This window comes from Lepidochelys olivacea (assembly GCF_965140295.1).
Source record: "Lepidochelys olivacea isolate rLepOli2 genome assembly, chromosome: 10".
Lineage (NCBI taxonomy): Eukaryota > Metazoa > Chordata > Testudines > Cheloniidae > Lepidochelys > Lepidochelys olivacea.
This window is the reverse complement of record NC_140420.1, coordinates 29,407,993-29,427,238: the sequence shown is the minus strand read 5'-3', so window position 1 is coordinate 29,427,238 and position 19,246 is coordinate 29,407,993. Positions and strand designations below refer to the sequence as shown.

Sequence of the window (19,246 nt, the reverse complement as noted above, 5' to 3'; positions counted from 1 at the left end):
CTGTGAAATTCAGGTCTCCGTAAGGTGCCAATAGAAAATCATTTAGTTCCCCTCAAGTCTGCACAAAAGTTTTACAAAAGAATCATAGGACTTCTAAAGGGACTTGGGGGGCGGTGGAGTGAGTTAAGTGGTGCATAGAACTCATGCCAGTTCTCTTCACACTGGTGAATTTGACTCTAATAAAGCAGTGATCTGTAACCCATAGTTACTAGTCACTAACCTAGCGTTCTTCCTTGAGTCGTTGCAGATGTGTACTCCACTCATGTGCACCAAGTGCACTGGAAATGGAGACTTTTTTTCCCATAGCAGTACCTGTCATGGTGGCATGCACATGCACCCTATGCCTCTTCATAGCCCCCTCAGAGGCTGACCCTCCTGCTTAGTCAGAGATTCCCCTGTGCAAATCCTCTCCTCACATATTTTTCCCCTCTGCATCACAATTTTAATACCTTTGTAAATAGTCTTTTTTAGCAAGTAGTGCCTGTAGTTATTGTTGTTTGTAATTAGTTTGTGATACTCAGCATGGAGGGGTAGGCAGCATTCTCTGGGCTTCAAACATTGCCCGTTATGTGGGGTCTCTGTCCTGAACCATGACCCCCAACATGCCACTTGTTGTGCTTAGAAGCACATGTGTAACTTTGCCATTCCTTAAAAAAAGAGAAGGGCAATTTTTAGAGATCTTCATCTAATGGAACAGGCTATGAGGCCTGAGTTGGTACTGGGATCCTCTTTGGGCCATGGGACCAGCTGTCTTTAACCTTGACATTGGTAGCAGTCAGATCCCTGGACTTAGATTTTTCCCCAAGAAGGGGTAGGGATCGATCCATGTCTCCCAAGGTCCCATGTATAAGGACCCAAAGAAAGGATTGGGGTATCTCTAAATCGAAGCAAGATTTGTCAAAGACAGGCTCACAAATGCCCACAAGATTCAGGGACCCAGGGTAGAGCTGGGCTGTCAACCCATGTTTCTCCAATACTGGGATCCTCTCACCTCAGTACTGTACTGTTGAATCCAACCCAGGCTGTTAGTTGGCCTTTGAGTCCAGTATTTATGGACACTAGTGTGACACCATCACTTTTGGTACGGACAACCCCACAAACATATGTTGCAGCGATAGACTTCCTCTGCCTGTCGGTATCAGCTTCTCTGCTGACAGAGGAAGTTGGTGCCGTATTGGTGCCAATGACTGTTCCAGGACCCTCAACTTCTACAACTTTGGGATAGACATCACTATAATCTGCAGCCTCAGTACTGACAAAAAAAGCAGGCGCCTTCCTCGGTGCAGAGGCCTGTGGGACTGGTACCGATATGATCCCATGTCCTCAGTGTTGGTACCGAGGTGTCCCTTGGTGTGCACACCAACTCAGTCATGCTCTTCAGCGCTGATAGTGGAAAGCTTCCAAGTAATGAACCCTTCTGTGAGGTACTCGACCTCTTGAGATAATTTTATGGAACTGATAATGGTTCCAGCTCCATTACTGATATTGTCTTGCTCCTATTAGCCTATGGACAAATTGGGCTATCTGGTGACATCACCATGATGGGCATCACTGATGCCCACTGACTATTTAGAAGACTCTTCCAACTCTGATTTGGAGTCTTCTAGCTTGTCTCCTCTGCCCAGTGAAAGGTCTCATAAGTCCTACAGATGCCTGATAGAGGGAAAACATCAACACTGAGAGCATAGCCACTATTATAATAAGGAAAAGACCATCTTGATCCTTGATGTATCTGCCTCCTATGTCCTATGCTTTTTCACAGTGGCATCCCTGGGATCTGTGGCTTGCCCTTTATGTGCACAGATGTAGATTTCCCCCCCTATCTAAGGGTAGGCCCCTTATCCTGAGGTGTACTAGCCCCAAGAGTGAATTCTCATACAGATGCAAGAGAATGTCCTGCTTCTTGAGCCACATCTGTTGGAGTAGGAAGGAAAAAAGAATGTATTGAACTCTCTAGGAAGGAAGTTTATTCTACTGCCTCACTCCAGATGAGAATAGCAAAACAATAAGATCTCCTAATGGAGTATGATTTTCTTAACTGAAAGGCAATGGCTAAATTCACTAATAAGGTTCCAGATTGTGGTCAGATGTTTGGCTTCGTCTGTGTGTGTGTGTGTGTGTGTTCTTTCTGTGTGCTGTCTCAGCTTTGCGCAGATAGCGGAGACAGCAGACCTCAGTCAAACTGCCCAATACATAATATAGCAAAAACTATAACTTTTAACTTTTAAAACACAGAAAGAGAGCAGAAGTGAGGAGGGGACTGGGGGGAGAGGAAGAGAGGTGGGGGAAGAACAACCTAGGAAGTGAGGTAGACCTAAGCCAAAAGAGATTAACTCTATTAAGATATTTTGAAGTACAGGCAGCAGCAGTGAGTTTAGCAAACTAAGAAAGGATATAGAGGAAAATTTAACTGGCATGTAAAAATATTTGAGAAAGATTATATTTTTAGCTATGAGTGAGTAATGTGGTTTCGTGTGTTGAAGCAGTTGGGAACCTGCATCCTGGTTTTGAGAGTGGGGGTAGTTACCGGCTCTTCTAAAACCTGAGTTTGCTCCCCCGGTGTATGTTGCTCTTGTGTGCATGCCAAATGGATTGTGGGAGTGCCCTTCCATGCTGCAGTTAACTGTTTTTGGGCAACTCCATTTGTTAATGCATTAATTTTAGGTATTAACCTGCTTAATTTTGGTTCTGTACTTTGAAATTCTTTTTTATTTACTTCCCTGTGATTGAGTCACAGCTCCTGTCTTCTAATGTGCTTTGTGAACTGTTTCATTTTTTTCTTTATCTAATTGACCAATTTAGTGAATGTATTGTTTGCTACTTCTTTCTTCTGTGCACTTCTTTTTCCCATTCTGACAGGCACCAATCTAGGTCCCAGTTTAAGTTTAACCAGAACCTGGCTTTTATTGTGAGGTGGTGATTGCATTGCCGTAGCCACCTTTTTTTACTTCTGTTCCCATTCTTCAGGCATGTACTTTTCTGCCATATTAGATTGCGATTCCTACAGAGGGCAGCTCACTTACTTACCAGATTAGTGGTTGGTGTCACGAGAGTGGTGAGATGTTTGGGTATTTTTTCAGTGTGCTGTCTCAGCTCCACACAGATAGCGGAGACAGCAGACCTCAGTCGAACTGTCCAATAAATTTACAGACTCTGTTTGTAGAGAAAGCGTCTGGCCAAGTTTATTGTTGACGAAGCACAGAAATAGCACCTGGCAGACTTTATGAGGATACTAAGACATGTATGCCTGAGACAATGGACGCAGCTCAGTGAATGGCATGACTTTCCATTCCCTCCTAGGCTGGCCAAAGACACTCCCTCTGAGACTTCATTTTATACATTAATGCAAACAAGTTACGTACTGGCCCTCTGACATAGTTAACATCCTCTGACATAGCCAGTTACCACCCATCACCTTATATATGTTTATTTATCACACAGTTATTTTCACCTTACCTTTTTAGAATGGGTGAACATGTTCCTGTTGTCTTTAGGAAATATGTTGGTATTGAGGTGCTTTGGTACCACTTTTCTGAAATGTGGTCTGTGCCTAGCACCTTTTAGAAATGTGTGTTTTTGCAGTATCAGCCCTGTTTTTGTCAAATTCTGAGAGCTTGCAAGCAAGCAGAGCCTGACTTTTGCTCACTTTGCTTCTTTGCTTTATATCAGCAAAACCTGACCACTGCTTTAGTTCAGACCTTAGGCCTCACACCAGGCTTTGGATACAAGGCCTTATGGTTCAAGCTCTCTTTCTACCACACAGACAACATCAAGGAGGAGTTCAAGGCCTTCTTAACAGAGGGTAGACTAGTGACAAAGACCTCACTCCAACAATCATATATGGAAATGCAATTGTGGAATAGCACTGGATATTCAGCAGTTTATTGAGGGTTTAGCCTTCAATACACCATGTGTCATTCAACTCCAACTCTAACCACTCATCTCACCCTCAACCTGCCGTTGGGAAGCAACCCTTTTGACTTCTCCTTTTTGAACAGTGATATATCAGCAGTGATCTCCGTATTTGCTCCCTTCCTTCTGAGGACAGATTTTCTCACATCCTAAGCACTAGAGAGGGGATTAGCCTCAGACAAGTGGGTCCTAAGTACTTCTTCCAATTCTGTTCCATCATTACTCTCCTCTCTCTTTCCCCATAACTTTTCAGGGACCCATCTCATAAGTCTTTTAACAAGAAGTTTGGATTTGCCCATCCTGGGAGCTATAAAGGAAGTTCCATTGCAGTTTCAAGGGCTGAATTTTTTCCTATTTTCTCACTCCCAAGTCCAAGGGAGAATTGAGTCACATTGGACCTGCATTCTCTGAACATATTCATCAAGCAAGTGAGATTCCATATGGTCACCCTACAGTCAATCTCCTTCTCATCCTGAATTTCAAGAACTGACATACTGCTCTTGACCTTTGATATGTATATATTTTCCTTTGGCAGTTGTATCAAGTCACAGAAAATTCCTCAGATTTGTGGTAAGGGGCTGCTATTATCAGTGTACCCTTGGGACTGTCGTCATCCCCTTCTGAGTTCACCAAATGCATGGTGGTGGTCACAGTCTTCTTTAGGAAGAACAGAATACATGTCTTCTCTTACCTTGATGCTTGGCTGGTTCGGAGGTTGTCCAAAGACCAGGGTCTTTGCCATGTCAGGTTTATCAGCCACCTTGTCAATTGTCTGGGAATTATTCTGAACAGGGAGAAGTCAACACTCATTCCTATTCAGAGACTTAAGTTTGACCATTTTTGTCCCTCAGAGATTTCAAGTAATTCACAACCTATGCATGTGTCTCAGGTTTCACCAAACCATCATGGCTCAGACTTCCTGAGGTTGCAGGGCCTCATTATATTTTGTACATACATACATACATATTCCAGCAGGCCAGACACACTCTCCAGTCATGGCTGAAGTCAGTTTATTGACAAGGCAAGCACTATCTTGACAAATTGGTCTGATTCCATCCCACAGTGTGATGCTCCCTGAAGTGGTGGATGAACTAGGACAATCTATGTGCAGACATTGACATTCCCTTCTCTTGCCCTGTGCGAACTGTGACTGTTGTAACAGAAGCTTCTCTAACAGTCTGGGGTGATTACTTGGAAGGGTCATGAACCCAGGGTGTGTGGTCTGAATAGGTGTTTAATCTCCACATCAATATCCTTGTGCTCCAGGAAATTCACAAAGTTGCTGAGCTTTCCTCTCTTGTATTAAGGGGCTGTTGGTTCAGATTCTCACCAACACCACCTCTCAATGTACTATCTAAATAGACATGGGGAGGAGAGAGGGCTGACTCCAGACAAGTATGTCAAGAAGCATTGATCTTTGGGGAGTTTTGCATCACAGAAGACGTCACACCTGTAGCTGCACACTTTTACCTGGCACCCAGAATCAGCCAACTTCCTCAACATACGAGGATCCCATAGCCATAAGAAGAGCATACTGAGGTCGAACTTTGGGCATTCCCTCTGTCAATCTGTGTAATACAAGAGACAACAAGAAATGTCACCAGTATGTCACCAAGAAATGTACCTGAGGGTACACCTTAAAATGATCTTGGGTATACACTGTCCAGTCCGGAGATGACCAGTATTCTCCAACCCCATGAGTGTTAGATTTCTCAAGAGAATGATGTATCTTTTTCCAACTGTTAAGAACTTTGTACCCCCCAGGACGTCACCACTGTCCTGGCAGCGATCATGGGCTTGCCGTTTGAGTCCATGGCCTCTTGCTCTTGGCCTTACTTAAGCTGAAAGGTTGCCTTCCTTATTGACCAGTAGAGTACTGAATGTCAACTGTTAATAGCAGGCCCTTCTTATACAGTGTTTTTCAAAGACAGAGTAGCCTTGCAGTCACATCATAAGTTTTTAACTAAAGTTGTGTCAGCCTTTCATTTAAACCAGACAATATCTGGTTTATCTCCTTCTAGCAGAGACAAGGAATGTCTCTTTATCTTAGATGTCAGGAGAGCATTGGCTTTCTACTTCAATGGGACAAAGACCTTAGGCACTCTTCTCGTCTTTTCATATCCTATGCTGACCACATGAAAGGCCAGGCAATGTCAGCACAAACTGTCTCTTGCTGGATTACTTCCTGCTTCACAAAGGCATATGGAGTAGCTAATATTCCACACCTATAAAGACTCTCCTCAGCCCATTCCATGAGGGCCCAGGCTATACCAGCAGATGTCCTGAAGGATGCACCCATACTAGATATTTGTTGAGCTGTAACTTAGTCCTCAGTGCATATATTCACTCAGTATTATGAAGTCACAGTGGTTTCCAGGTTGGATGCAAAATCTGGCAAAGTGATACTGCAATCATTGTTCAAGTAGACTCTGAACCTAGCTCCAAACAGTACTGCTTGTGAATCACTTGAGTGGAACACATGTCTTCAACCACTCGAAGAAGAAAAAATGGTTATTAACCTCTTCTGTAATTGTTCTTCAAGATATGAATGCAAGTATATATTCCATGACCCACCCTCTGTGTCCTCTCCATTGGAGTCTTAGGTCATCTGCTCTGGTGTAAAGGAACTGAAAGGGATCAGGGTGCTGTCACCCTTATATAGCCTCAGAATCGGTCACAGGTAGGCATTTAGGATGTACCCTACCCCAACAGGTACTTCTGTGGGGCAAAAGTCTTTAGCTCAGGTGCAATTGACACAAAGACATCTAAGTGGAATACACAATTGCACCTACATTTCGAAGAACAACAGTTACCGAACAAGTAAATACATTTTTTTAGTGTAATATCTGAGACATCACAGTGGCATTTCCTTGTGTTTAGAATACGAAACACAAAGACTGGATACCTTTTAAAAAGATATGCTATAATTTGAAAAAAAGTATAGTCTTGATGCAAAAATTATTGGGTGAGGTTCTTTGGCTTGCATTATGCAGACTAGATGATCATAATGGTCCTTCCTGGCCTTAAAAATATATGAAGTAGATAAGGTACTTGAACTATCACTTCAAAGTAATTGTTGATAAATGTAATTTCTTAATGACACTGATTACATATGATTAGTATGTTGCCTGAAATACCAGCTTTATGGAATATTTACTATCTCTAGAGCAGAGGTGGGCAAACTACGGCCAGCAGGCCACACTTGGCCCGCGGGACAGTCCTGCCCAGCCCTTAAGCTCCTGGCCCAGGAGGCTAGCCCTCAGCCCCTCCCCTGCTGTCTCCCTTCCCCCACAACCATGCAGGCAGCGCTTTGGGTGGCAGGGGCTGCGCACTAATGCAGGGCAGCATGGCAGTGTGGCTGGCTCCGGCTGGGTGGTACGGTGGTCAGATATGCTGCTCTAAGCGGCATGGTAAGAGAGGCGGGGTTGGATATGGGGCAGGGGGTCCCGAGGGGCAGTCAGGGGACAGGGAACAGGGGCTGGTTGGATGGGGTGGAGGTTGGGGGGGTAGTCAGGGGACAGGGAGGGGGGGTTAGATGGGGGTGGAATCCCGGGGGGTGGTTAGGGGCAGGGGTCCCGGGAGGGGGTGGTCAGGGGACAAAAAGCGGGCAGGGGGCTTGGATGGGTGGGGAGGTTCTGAGGGGGGCAGTCAGGGGGCAGATAGGGGGCGGGGGCCAAGCTGTTTGGGGAGGCACAACCTTCCCGGCCCTCCATACAGTTTCACACCCTGATGTGGCCCTCTGGCCAAAAAGTTTGCCCACCCCTGCTCTAGAGGGTACAGTGCTTGCTTTGATATCAACCATGGCAACTTATTTAAAACAGACATAGGTAAACATGGACATGTTTTCTCACAGGATGGGGGGAAAATGCACCTGTTAGATTGTTTTGATAAAAGCCCAGATCTGCTCAGCAGAGTGTGACAGCTCCAACATTCATTTGTGTCTGAGAAAGAAAGAAAAAAAAATCCCTGGATAATTTGAAGGTAAATGGTAGATGGCAGGATGTTGTTTAATACTCTCCAATGATCCTATAAGTCAGTTTTTCAATAACAAGTGGACTGGAACTACAGTACTGCCAAAAGACATTTGCTTCAATAAATGTTCAGTGGGTATTTGGGGGAGATTTGTTTTTCCCCAGGCTGGGTGACATTTAAACAAATCAAGAGGTGATAGTTAGGGTCCTGTTGGGTTATCACTTTGACTGAAGTTTCAGAGACTGTCTTCTGACAGAATCAGTTTTTTTCCCCTCATTTCTGCACAAGCTCATGGAATATATTTTATGAGGAAAGATAAGTGCCGGCAGCGTGAGGCAGAGCACAAACATTGTCTTGTTTTGAATTAAGAGAACAACAAAACACAGTGAAGTAGTTACTGTCTGGTCATGGGAGATAGATTTCTTCTCCTTATGGCTCACATTTATGCATCTGACAGGCATCGTAGCCCAAAGTGATGATAGAAGGAATTACCACAGAGGAATTCCCATCTTTCTAAGGCTTCAGGAATGCTCTGATTCAGACATGTTGTTTCAAACCCAGATTTACACCCTAGCCTCCTGATAGAAATTTTCACTCAGGTTACCGCAACTTACCTTTTCTGCTAGAATTTTGGCTGAATTGAATTACACCCCCTGAAGGGCTTATTTAAGTGGCTTCTGAACATAAATAGAATTTAATTCCACATAATAATTATTGATAATACCATGTGTATTCTCTGCTGAGACAGCTAACAAGGCTGCTAATTGTGATGGCAGTCTTTGGTGGTGTTTTATTCATCCACAGGAACAAGACTGATCTCAACTCCTCTTTCATTCCAACAGTCATCAGAAGGTAATAAGCTTCAGGCAACACTGTGTTGGCCTGGGTGGATAAAGCTAACAATTCTCTGATGCGTCTGGTCGAAGAAACCAGAGCAATATTCTCTTTTCAGAACCTAGACCAATATCTGGTCTCTGGAGAAAGCTGCTTCAGGTTGCCCTGAGAGATCTGACTGGGGAATGCATGCCATGATCTATGTGGGCAATCCAGATCTTTAAATCAGGCTCTGCCTATTCCTTTTCACATTCTAGAGCACTTAAGGCATCAGTGACAGCACATAAAATGTATGCCCGTGAACTTGCCTCTTGGGCTGAGAAAGCTTAGGTCCCAGAGGTATCTTACTGAGGAGCAGAGTTGTGTCAAGATATACCCTTTCTTATGAACAGAAATGACGTAACAACTGTCCTACTGCTGTCTGTAGCTGCAGCCTGTGACTGCCCTGTCCTGGGCTTCTTTGTTTTAGCCCGGAAGGAAGTGTATCGCAAGAAACCAAAGAGTGTATGTAGGAAGTGTGTATGTAAACTTTCTGGAGGACTTATTCCATAGCACAAGCCACGCTAATATGCTTACTCATGTTGAATAGTACTCTACTGGATGCATAATAAATTAGAATTAGTGATAGGTACTATTCAGTAGGACAGAGGATATAAGAATCTGGCCACTCATGAGCATAGACAATGGGACAAAGTACTGGAGTACAGTAGAACCTCAGAGTTATGAACACGAGTTACAAACTGACTAATCAATCATATACCTTATTTGGAACAGAAGTACTCAGTTAGCACGAGGGGGGGGGAAAGCAAATATAGTACAGTATAATTAAATTAATTATTAAATGTAAGTGACTAAAAAATTAAGGGAAAGTTTTACAAAAAGATTTTGACTAGGTAAAGAAACTGTTTCTATGCTTGTTTCATTTAAATTAAGATGGTTAAAAGCAGCATTTTTCTTCTGAATAGTAAAATTTCAAAGCTGTATTAAGTCAATGTTCAGTTGTAAACTTTTGAAAGAAAAACCATAACATTTTGTTCAGAGTTAATCAACATTTCAGCGTTATGGACAACCTCCAGTCCTGAGGTGTGTTTAACTCGGAGATTCTACTGTAATATACTGGGAGAAGAGAACTGTTTGCTGAAGCTTATTACCCTATGCGTCTATGTTGGATAATTATTATTTCTACAACTTATTTGCACTGTGGTAGCATGTAGCTCAGTGAAGGACTGGAGCCCAGTTATGTCCACATACTGTCCATGCAAATTAGGAAAAGATGGCCTTTGTCCCAAAGAGTTGATAACCTAAGTCATTTAAAAGGGAATTCAAGAGTCTGAGATAGTTGAAGACCTCAGGATCCAGCTGCAAATTCTCTAGGAGAATATTTTTACTGTGTCTGGCACTAGTCATTTTATTTTTCCCTAATAGGAATAGAATGGATGCTTGGAATTCTATTATTAGTATTAATCTTTGAGACAGTGTAGTAGAGCCTTTTTAAAAAAATGGATCCAACTTTCAGAGCCTCTTATGTGTTTAAAATGATGAAGGTTTTCTGGCTTACTAGGACTGCTTAGCCTCTTTTGCCATTCAAGCAAGCATTGCTTGCCAAAGCTTTGCTTACTCAGTTCATCTCCCAGATATTTACGTGCAACTGAAATTCTCACTTCAGTCAAGTACCCTCTACTAATAGATGATTGAGGTGAGTCCTCCAATCTGAGATTGGCATCTGTTAGTTCTACTTATTCAGGCTTTTACAGAGTTGCTTTTTCAAGAGACTGTTTGTAGTGATGAGATTTCAAAACGTGCAGGGAGTCACCCCCTGCTCTGCCTGGCTTCCTCCAGCTCCCTCCTGGGGCCTCCCACTTCCCTTCCCTATTCCAGAACTACTTTTTTATAGGACTCCTGCACTGGCTGATATAATAGTGTCAGTTAGGGGTGTGAGTCTTTGCCATTTTATTTTGTTTGAGGAACTGGTATAAGAGGCGTCTGCACAAGGAGGGTTTGCTGTTACAGCTATACCAGAAAAGTTGTACCAGCAAATACTTTCCAGTGTAGAACTGGCCAAGTTTCTAGCAGCAGCATGTTTTTATCGTAATGTATTTGTATTACAGTAAGCCCAGCTGACATTGAGGAGTATATAAGCAAAACAAGAAAAGGGTGGGAGGAGAAGGAAAAACACAGAAGTGAAGTGACTTGCTCCAGATTACACAGCAGTGTTAGTAGAAGAGCCAGGAAATGAATGCAGGACTTCTGAATTATAACCTAGGCCTCTATCGCCAGACAATTCTGCTTCTTCATGGGGCTCTGGGGCCAGACACTACTTGAGCACAAATAATTTCCCCTCATCTATTTTGGATATCATGTGGAATTGTTTCACAGTTTTTACCTTTACTAATTTAGAGAGGCTAATTTTCTGTCCCAGAAAATGAAAAGTCCTCCAGGAAGCAGGCTGAAGGCATGTGGTGTGTTCCTAAGAGAACGAGGGGCTTTTTTGGTAGCAGGAAGTGTTGTTTCTTATTCATTTCTTATTCATTTGATGTAGGTGATAAATGAAGTGACAATAACGTTTCAGCAAAAGTGGCAATTTGTTTTGCTTTCTTTGACCTGTTAATTATTTATATATGGACACCCCCCTTCCCATAGTCTCTGAAGAGCAGCATGGGAGCCTTGCCAGAATGCCGGTGCCAATTCATCATCCTTTCAGAAACAAACGTTGGCAATCCTCCAATTAAAGAGCGTGTTATGGAGGAAAAAAGTAGTGTATCTAGTCAAAGAGTAGAGCTGAACTCATTCTGAGTAGCCTAATCATGCTGTGCATGGAGACTCTATCATTATTGACTTCGGTACTGATGCATTTTGACAGCTTGCTATTACCAAGAGGGTCTTCCTGAGGATTTTGGACTGTCATTTGGCATCAGGGTAGTTAAGAGTAAAGTTTCCCATTCATTAAGTTTCATCCCATCTCCTCCTGAAGAATTACAGTTTTCTAATTAAGGTATTCACATGTGCTTCAGGCATACTTACGCTGGCAACAGAAGTATTGCAACATTTTAATCATGATGTAATTTGCAATGTACAAAATACGATGCATGTGCAACATTTCAAATATTTCAAAATTGCAATTACATAGCAACTATAAACAACTGAACCACAAGTTCTCTTCACACTTACACTAGTGTGCTGGAAGTGAAGGGAAACACCACTGAATTCAATTGTTATATAGAGTATAAAAGCTTGTGGCAGAGAGAGGAGAATCAGGCCTCCACAATTCAGAACAGATGGAAATACTTAAAGTTTCAGAAGAACTCTGGTCTTTTAATATATATTGTTCAATATGTGCTACAAGGTTTAACATGTGTTTATTCAAAAGATTAAAACCATTAGCCAAGATGGACAGGGATAGTGTCCCTAGCCTGTTTGCCAGAAGCTTGGAATGGGCGATAAGGGTTGGATCACTTGATCATTACCTGTTCTGGTCATTCCCTCTGAAGCACCTGGCATTGGCCACTGTCAGAAGACAGAAAAGGAGTACTTGTGGCACCTTTGAGACTAACAAATTTATTTGAACATAAGCTTTCATGAAGTGAGCTGTACAGCTTACTTCATGAAAGCTTATGTTCAAATAAATTTGTTAGTCTCGAAGGTGCCACAAGTACTCCTTTTCTTTTTGCGGATACAGACTAACACGCCTGCTACTCTAAAACCTGTCAGAAGACAGGATACTGGACTAGAGGGACCTTTGGTATAACCCAGGATGGCTGTTCTTACATGTTTTAATATTTATTTTTAAATACATATTTATTTGTAATGTCATACCCGTAGAGTCCAACCAGTTATTGACTTAATGAAACTTTTAAAATATTCCACATGGACGATGACGGTGCTGTTGAAAATCTTGCCCTTGATACACACTTCATGCTTCTGCTCTTTCTGCACCTAGAATCACAACTCTCTCTCTTTCCCCTCCTGCGCCCATACATTGATGCCACCATTGCTTGGCAATAGTAGCCGTCCTACCAACACTTTTCCTGTCATGAGGATTAATGAGCAGATGGGGTGGATGTCAGGGAACCATCTGATCATCTGTTTTCCCACTCCCTCCGCTGCCAGATTTAAAAGAAATAAATTGATTTTGACCCTCCGAAGTTATAGTTCAATAGAAAAATATCAAACTGTGCTACTAGAAACTATTGTCATGATCCTGTCACTTTTTCCAGACATTAGAGTTAAAGCATAATAAGCTTGCCCTGCTACCACCCATTTTGCTAAATTTTCTGTTGTGAAAATGCCTGTACATGACCTTATACAACAGTAGGTAAAGCTTTTGAGTTATATCATCAAAATGCTATGATCTAGAATTAATTTTACAACAGACTAAGTAATGCTTCAAACTGACATACAGGGCATATCAAATAAGAGTGAAATCCTACTGGCAAAAAACGCTATATTTTTATAAGGAAAAGAAGTTTTGTTCAAAAAGTGGAGTTGAAGTCAAAGCTGTTAAATTAGATGGGACGAGAAAACAATTTAAAATAATTGTGTGCATGGCACTTACTGCACATGCTCAGAGTTCTGATGGACTACTGTGTTGCTACTACTTTAAAAAAGGAAGTGTTAAGTAATCTTCACAAATGTGGGAAGTGGCAGAGTGGCTTTTGTGAAAATGGAAATAACTACAAGTAGCAACTTTTGACACATATTAAATTAATTATTGTGCATAAATTAAGTTGACATTTGTGCAATAAATAGTCTATACTCAAGTAATTCAATTACCCCACACAACACATTAATCGTTTTACTTTTAGTGCTATAATACATTTGTGTTTGAGAGCAATTTGCATATTTCAGCTCCATTAAGTACATTTACTTTTTAAAATAGATTTCATGTCTGCAGGACACCCACACCTCAGCCAGTCTGACTCCAGAAAGGCAGTAAGTAATAATAAGATGTCAGAGCTCTTGAATGACCTTGGAGTCTTGAAAAGGGCATATTAACATAGGACTGTAAAAGTACATCTATACGTGCGGTGGTGTGTATAGTTCAGAGGCTGCATGCCCAGCTAGGACAGGTATAAATAGCAGTGTAGACAGTGAGGCCTGGCTTAGGTGAGTAGAGTAGAGCCCTACACACCTGATTCCCCAGTATATACACCCAGCATCACTCTCTACACACCTAAGCAGTGCCTCCCATGTCTACACTTCAGTATAGTATCTAGCTGCCTCCCTCCTGCTGAAGCCTTTCCCCACTACCTGCTCCTGCCAGAGCCTTTCACAGACACAAGTAGCTATATACAGGAGTGACAAGCTTGGACACAGCCTACCTTTCACTGTGGCGTGTAGCTGTGTGGGTAGTACCTGTATTGCATACACTGCCATACATGCAGACGTAGCCTACATTGCAAATACCATTAGAATTAGATGTTAGGGCTGGAGTATTGGACGTCTCAGTTTGGTAACTTGTTGCTTATTAATATTTCATAACACTCAAAGGCACCCATCAACATCAGGGACCCACTGTGCTATGAGCTATCCCAAAGAGTGTATGATCTAATGCAGGGAGAGATCCAAACAGTAGGAGGGGGGAGTAAAATCCCCCTTTTACATCTGTCATATTGGAACACTGAGAGATTAATGCCAAGATGTTCAAAGGAAACTCAGGGAGTTCAGTACTCAGCTCTCATTCAATTTCAACACAAGTTGGACTCCTAACTTCCTTAGGCTTCTTGGAAAATCCTGACTTAAGTGACTTGCCCAAGGTCTTCCAGGAAATTCATTGCAGAGCTGCTAATTGAACCTAGATTTACCCGGTCCCATATTCTTATTATTTAATTTAGTTGTATGTCTCCTAACCACAAGAATGGGCTTTATCTCAAAGTGAAACATTTAGAACATTGTAATCAATCCAAAGCCCAATGAAATAAATGGGAACCTTTCACTGGCTCAGTAGGTTTTGGCTCAGCCCCTAGATGAATTCCAGATTTTTCATGAAGTGCCTGAATTCTTAGAATGCTTGTCTTCAATAAAACACACTCTGGGTATTAAGTTTTTTTTTAAACTGAAAACTCCTCAGGGCAGGGACCACATTTCATGTTTGCACAGTGCCTATCACAATGAGGTCTCAAATCTGTCTAGGTACTAATGAAAAGCAAATAATAGGAAAAATTAACAGGATTGGACTTAGTGGAAAATCTTCCTGATGGGGCCTGGAAAATCAAGGACCTGTTGGCTCTGCCTGGGCATTAAGGATCCCGTGACACTTTGGTTTCAGACACAGAGATTTGCTCTTATGTTTTTAGCCAGATTTTTGCATCCCCCACTATTGTGAAGTGTGCTGTGTATCATTAGTTGCTACCTTCTGACCATAGGTCTGGCTGCTTTTCTGTGGTCCTTTACCTAGGTATGTTGTGATTCTGCAAACACACGTATATAACTTTAATAACACAAGTAAAGTTATCCATGTACGTAAGTGTTTACAAGATCTGGGCTATTTTTTGTAAAGCATTTTGGCACGAAGGCACTTACATATAAGATCTTAATTATCCACAGCATCCACCACTACAATTCCAACCATATCCACTTGCATCTACCAATGAGAGAGAGAGTTATTTTAATATTCACTGTAGGCCATGGTATTTATTCAAATGAAGGCCAAGGCTAATTACTTCCATTTAAATAAAGTAAATACAGCTACGTAGTGGGCTATATTATGCTCTTAGATATATGTGTGCAGTACTGTTGACTGAGTGGACTGAATTTCTGTAACTTGTGGCAGAATTTGAACCATCATGTGTGTAACACTTTAATCCTGAAGTTGACCCTCTTGTATACTTTGGAAATAAATCAGGTATGAAGATACTATAATCACTCACAGGTCCATGAAAGTTACAAATTGTGATACTGCATGACATCAAACCTATAGCAATGCATATTTCACTGTACCATATTTGCACATCAGTCATTCCCCAGTCTTTCAATAACTTCAGAGATGATGATTAAGTATCGATAAAGGGAAAATAGTAAGAAAGAAAGAGGCAACATTTCTGCAGAAACAAAATTCCCACACGACTTGCCAATTCAGGGTTAATAAAATCCACGTGCAAAAGTTTGGTAATTTTTTTTCAACCCCACTCTCAAGTCCGTTTGATCCTGAATGGTGAGAATGGATGTGTTGCTGAAGATAGTACCCTTGATATGGCGAGCGCTAATTTTGTGTTAAGGTTAAATATATGGCTAAGGAGTTTGCATATTGCATTCTTCATGCCTGAATGGCAATGTGTGGAGAAAGCCTGAGGGATGATGATTTACCCAGTCCATTTCTCAAGACTATTATCGCTCATCTTGACACACTATTAAAATCATTTAATTATCAGTATTTTGTCTTGTCATTAAGTTACTGCTGTTTCCTGGAATTAAATTTCTAAAACTGTGTGTGTCATACAGCAATGATGCATACTCAGCACCAGCGTGCCCCCTTGTGTCAGGGTGTGATGCTGAAGGGTTTTAATCTCCATTGCCCTCTATAGGTTGTCTTTATGTGCATCACTCAGCCCTCCCTCTGAGAAGCGTTGCGTCCACACCCCTTCTGGAGTAACAAAATGTCCAGATGTCATCCAAAATCCCAAAGAATCAACATATCCTCCGGGCCTTGTGCTTACCCCTTTCCTAGGGTTCAGCTGCATTTCCCCATGTCTGGTTTCAAGCACTGTCCCACCCAACTTAAGTCTTTATGAGGCTTCCAGCCTCCAACAGCCCGTGGAGCTTCACCCCTTCACAGGAGCCAGTCACCTTGTGACTTCTTTCCAGACTCAATTCTCTTGGCCTATCTCTAATGCCTGGATGTCTGTTGAGTTACCACCTGATCCATCTTCAGTCCCATCCTCTCTGGCTGACATGTGACTAATTACTGACCAGATGGAGTGAATGTGCCGAACTAACCTGAACTCTTTCTCACCCATGTTGATGGTTCACCTCATCTCACACACATGCAGAGCATTTCTTAAATGTATCATTTGGGTAGGGTGCTTGATTTAGGTCATCTTCTCATCTGTAAACCTTCAAATTAATTCTGCTCTCTGATATGTGTCCTGAGAGGTGATGGAGTCTCACGTGAAGCCAGTAAAATACTCCACACACATTAAAGGCAGGAATTTGGCTGCCTGGCTAATGCTTAAATGGTAAAACCCTGTCCTTTTATGTGTGTGTTTGCAATGGGAAGAAGAGAGAGAGAGACAGAGCACAGGGAGATTTATACATGATGCACAGCCACAAACGCATCTCGGCATCTGTGAATACCACTGCTTAGCCAGTGAGAATCAAGGACTAAGGTTATCCACCTGACCTTTGGATTTACTTCGGGGCATTCTATGGCATCAACAGTGATACACTCCTCATCAGGTGTATGTGTAATAATTTGACACAAGGCAGTTCAGAAACAACTCATGACTTGTTTTATTCACTAAGGATGCAACTCACCTCTATATGGAACCGTGCACTGGCCTATCCTCAAAGGTGAACTTAACCCTAAGTCCAAAGATACCATGCACCTTTGAACAGAATCCTAGGCAACCAACTTCCTGTCTCTCCCCCAGAAGCTCCTCTTTTCTGTTTATCCCCCTCATTAAGCCTGCTCCTCCCATTCTTAGTGCGATAGTGTCCAAAATATCAAAACATGTAGAACTGAATATCTGACATAACATAACTATATTGCCCCGTGTTACAACGGCTTTCTTATGTAGAGAGACAAAATATATGCCCCACTTTAACCTACCATGCTTGATTCACCCCTAATGGCACATGGAAGTGCAAATAGGTGTGGTCAAAGGGTGAATAAGGATAGATGGTGTTAATACTTGTTTAGGAATTACATGCGGAAAGAGCATCTTTAAAATGCAGCCAGGGCTCTGTAGGAGCCTCACATATGGGAGGTGCAGTGTCCCTTATTCCCAGTTTATATCAGGTGAAATCATCCCACTATCCATATTTTGTTAGCAAATAAACGTAATTTACTGATAATGTTTTTTTCTTTTTTTTAAATCTAAGATTTATTAAGAGACTGACCAGTTCATAGCAGAGTTTCATTTTGACAACCTGGTTTTCTTGTAAATCTTAAATCAACAGTAGGCTGCTTTTAGTGACTCACACTTAAATGAGGATTGATGCACCCATTGCTGGCTAGTCTTCCTAATACCAAAGCCTGAGGGACACAAAGGATTTCCCAGTTCTATGTTCCCAGTAACTGTAAGAGAGAGGCTCACAGGGCATTAAGCCATGATTTGGATGGATGAATTGCTGCTTATTTTTAAATTAAATTTTAAATAAGAATTGAGTGTTGTGCTTTGGGTGCCCCACCCATTGCGTATACTCCATTATGATGTCCAATTACAGTGTGTTAATGTTGAGTTTTTCATTGAAAACATATAGCATTTGTTAGATAAACAGAACTTTATACTCATCCAGAAAGTTCTGTCTGTATCTAAGGCTATTTTCATTAAAAATTCTTTCCTGTTCGCAGGGTCTCAAGGGACCTTCTTGAATTATGCTAAGACTTGGCATTAAAGGCCTCAATCCAGCAAACTTGCATATGCTTATAAATTTACATGGACGAGTAATTCCACTGAGTTCAGGATTAGGGCCAAAGTTAAATTCTGAGACTCAATTAGATTCAGTAGGCGACATTTAAAAGTGATGTGTTATTGTGGGAAAGTTACCATTTGGTGTTGTATAGATGTCACATTCTGGGGTACAATCCAGACCAGTGAGGGGTTGCATCATCACCTACCCTGTAACCTTAGGTGCCTCATGCTGCTTTGCTGTTGTAGCTCCTAGCCTGGACCACTTTCACACAGCATGCAGTTCACATCCTGCACGACTGTGTATAGCCACAGACCTGGTCCAGCTATTCTGACCGCAGCAGTCTGCCGGCAACACACCAACCCCACGCTGGCTTCCAGCAGTCGTGGTTACCACTTGCAGGGTGACCCCAACACAATCCCAGTTTTGAATTTTCCCCAAAACTTGTGTCCTGCACTGTTCAGCTCTCTCCTTGACAGTTCAGGTATTCAGGGTCATCTCTAGGGGGATGCGGGGCCCGGGACAAATGCCCCCCTCCAGCCCAGGCCCTCCCCCCATTCCACCCCTTCCCCCAAGCCCCCGCCGTTCCTCTTTCCAGCTTCTGCCCCCTCCCCCGAGTGATGCCAGGAGCCAGCGGAGTGGTGCAGGCTGGGGCTGGGTTGCTCATTGCTGCTAGCACCAGGCCCCCTGTTAATCCACCAGACTGCCTTGCATCCCGAAGTGCGGGGCCTCCCAAAGTGCATGGCCCAGGGCGGTTGCTCTGGTCCATCCTATGGATGGGATGGTTCTGCAGGTATTATAGGTCCATTGTCCATGTAAGGTGGTCAATATCCAACAGTTTGCTACATTAACTGGAGTTACCCACACAGTTCAACCACAGTACTGGATTAATTTTGGTTAAAGAATAAAATGAGTTTATTTAACTACACAGAGAGATTTTAAGTGAAAACAAGTATAATAT

General features: G+C 42.3%; 2 protein-coding genes across 17 annotated transcripts in view; one reads left to right on the top strand and one right to left on the bottom strand.

Moving 5' to 3' along the window:
• The window catches only part of RBFOX1 (RNA binding fox-1 homolog 1), a 2,420,635-nt gene that overhangs the window by 508,274 nt on the left and 1,893,115 nt on the right, over positions 1 to 19,246 (top strand). The gene's annotated exons all lie outside the window — the stretch shown is intronic.
• The window catches only part of LOC311526856 (uncharacterized protein), a gene marked incomplete at its 3' end in the record, with an annotated part of 147,313 nt that overhangs the window by 8,889 nt on the left and 119,178 nt on the right, over positions 1 to 19,246 (bottom strand). The window contains exons 3-4 of the mRNA XM_084640328.1: positions 5,405 to 5,480; positions 4,604 to 4,696 (exon numbers count right to left, since the gene is read on the bottom strand). Coding sequence (XP_084496454.1) covers positions 4,604 to 4,696; positions 5,405 to 5,480 — 169 coding nt within the window. The remainder of the gene's footprint in view (positions 1 to 4,603; positions 4,697 to 5,404; positions 5,481 to 19,246) is intronic.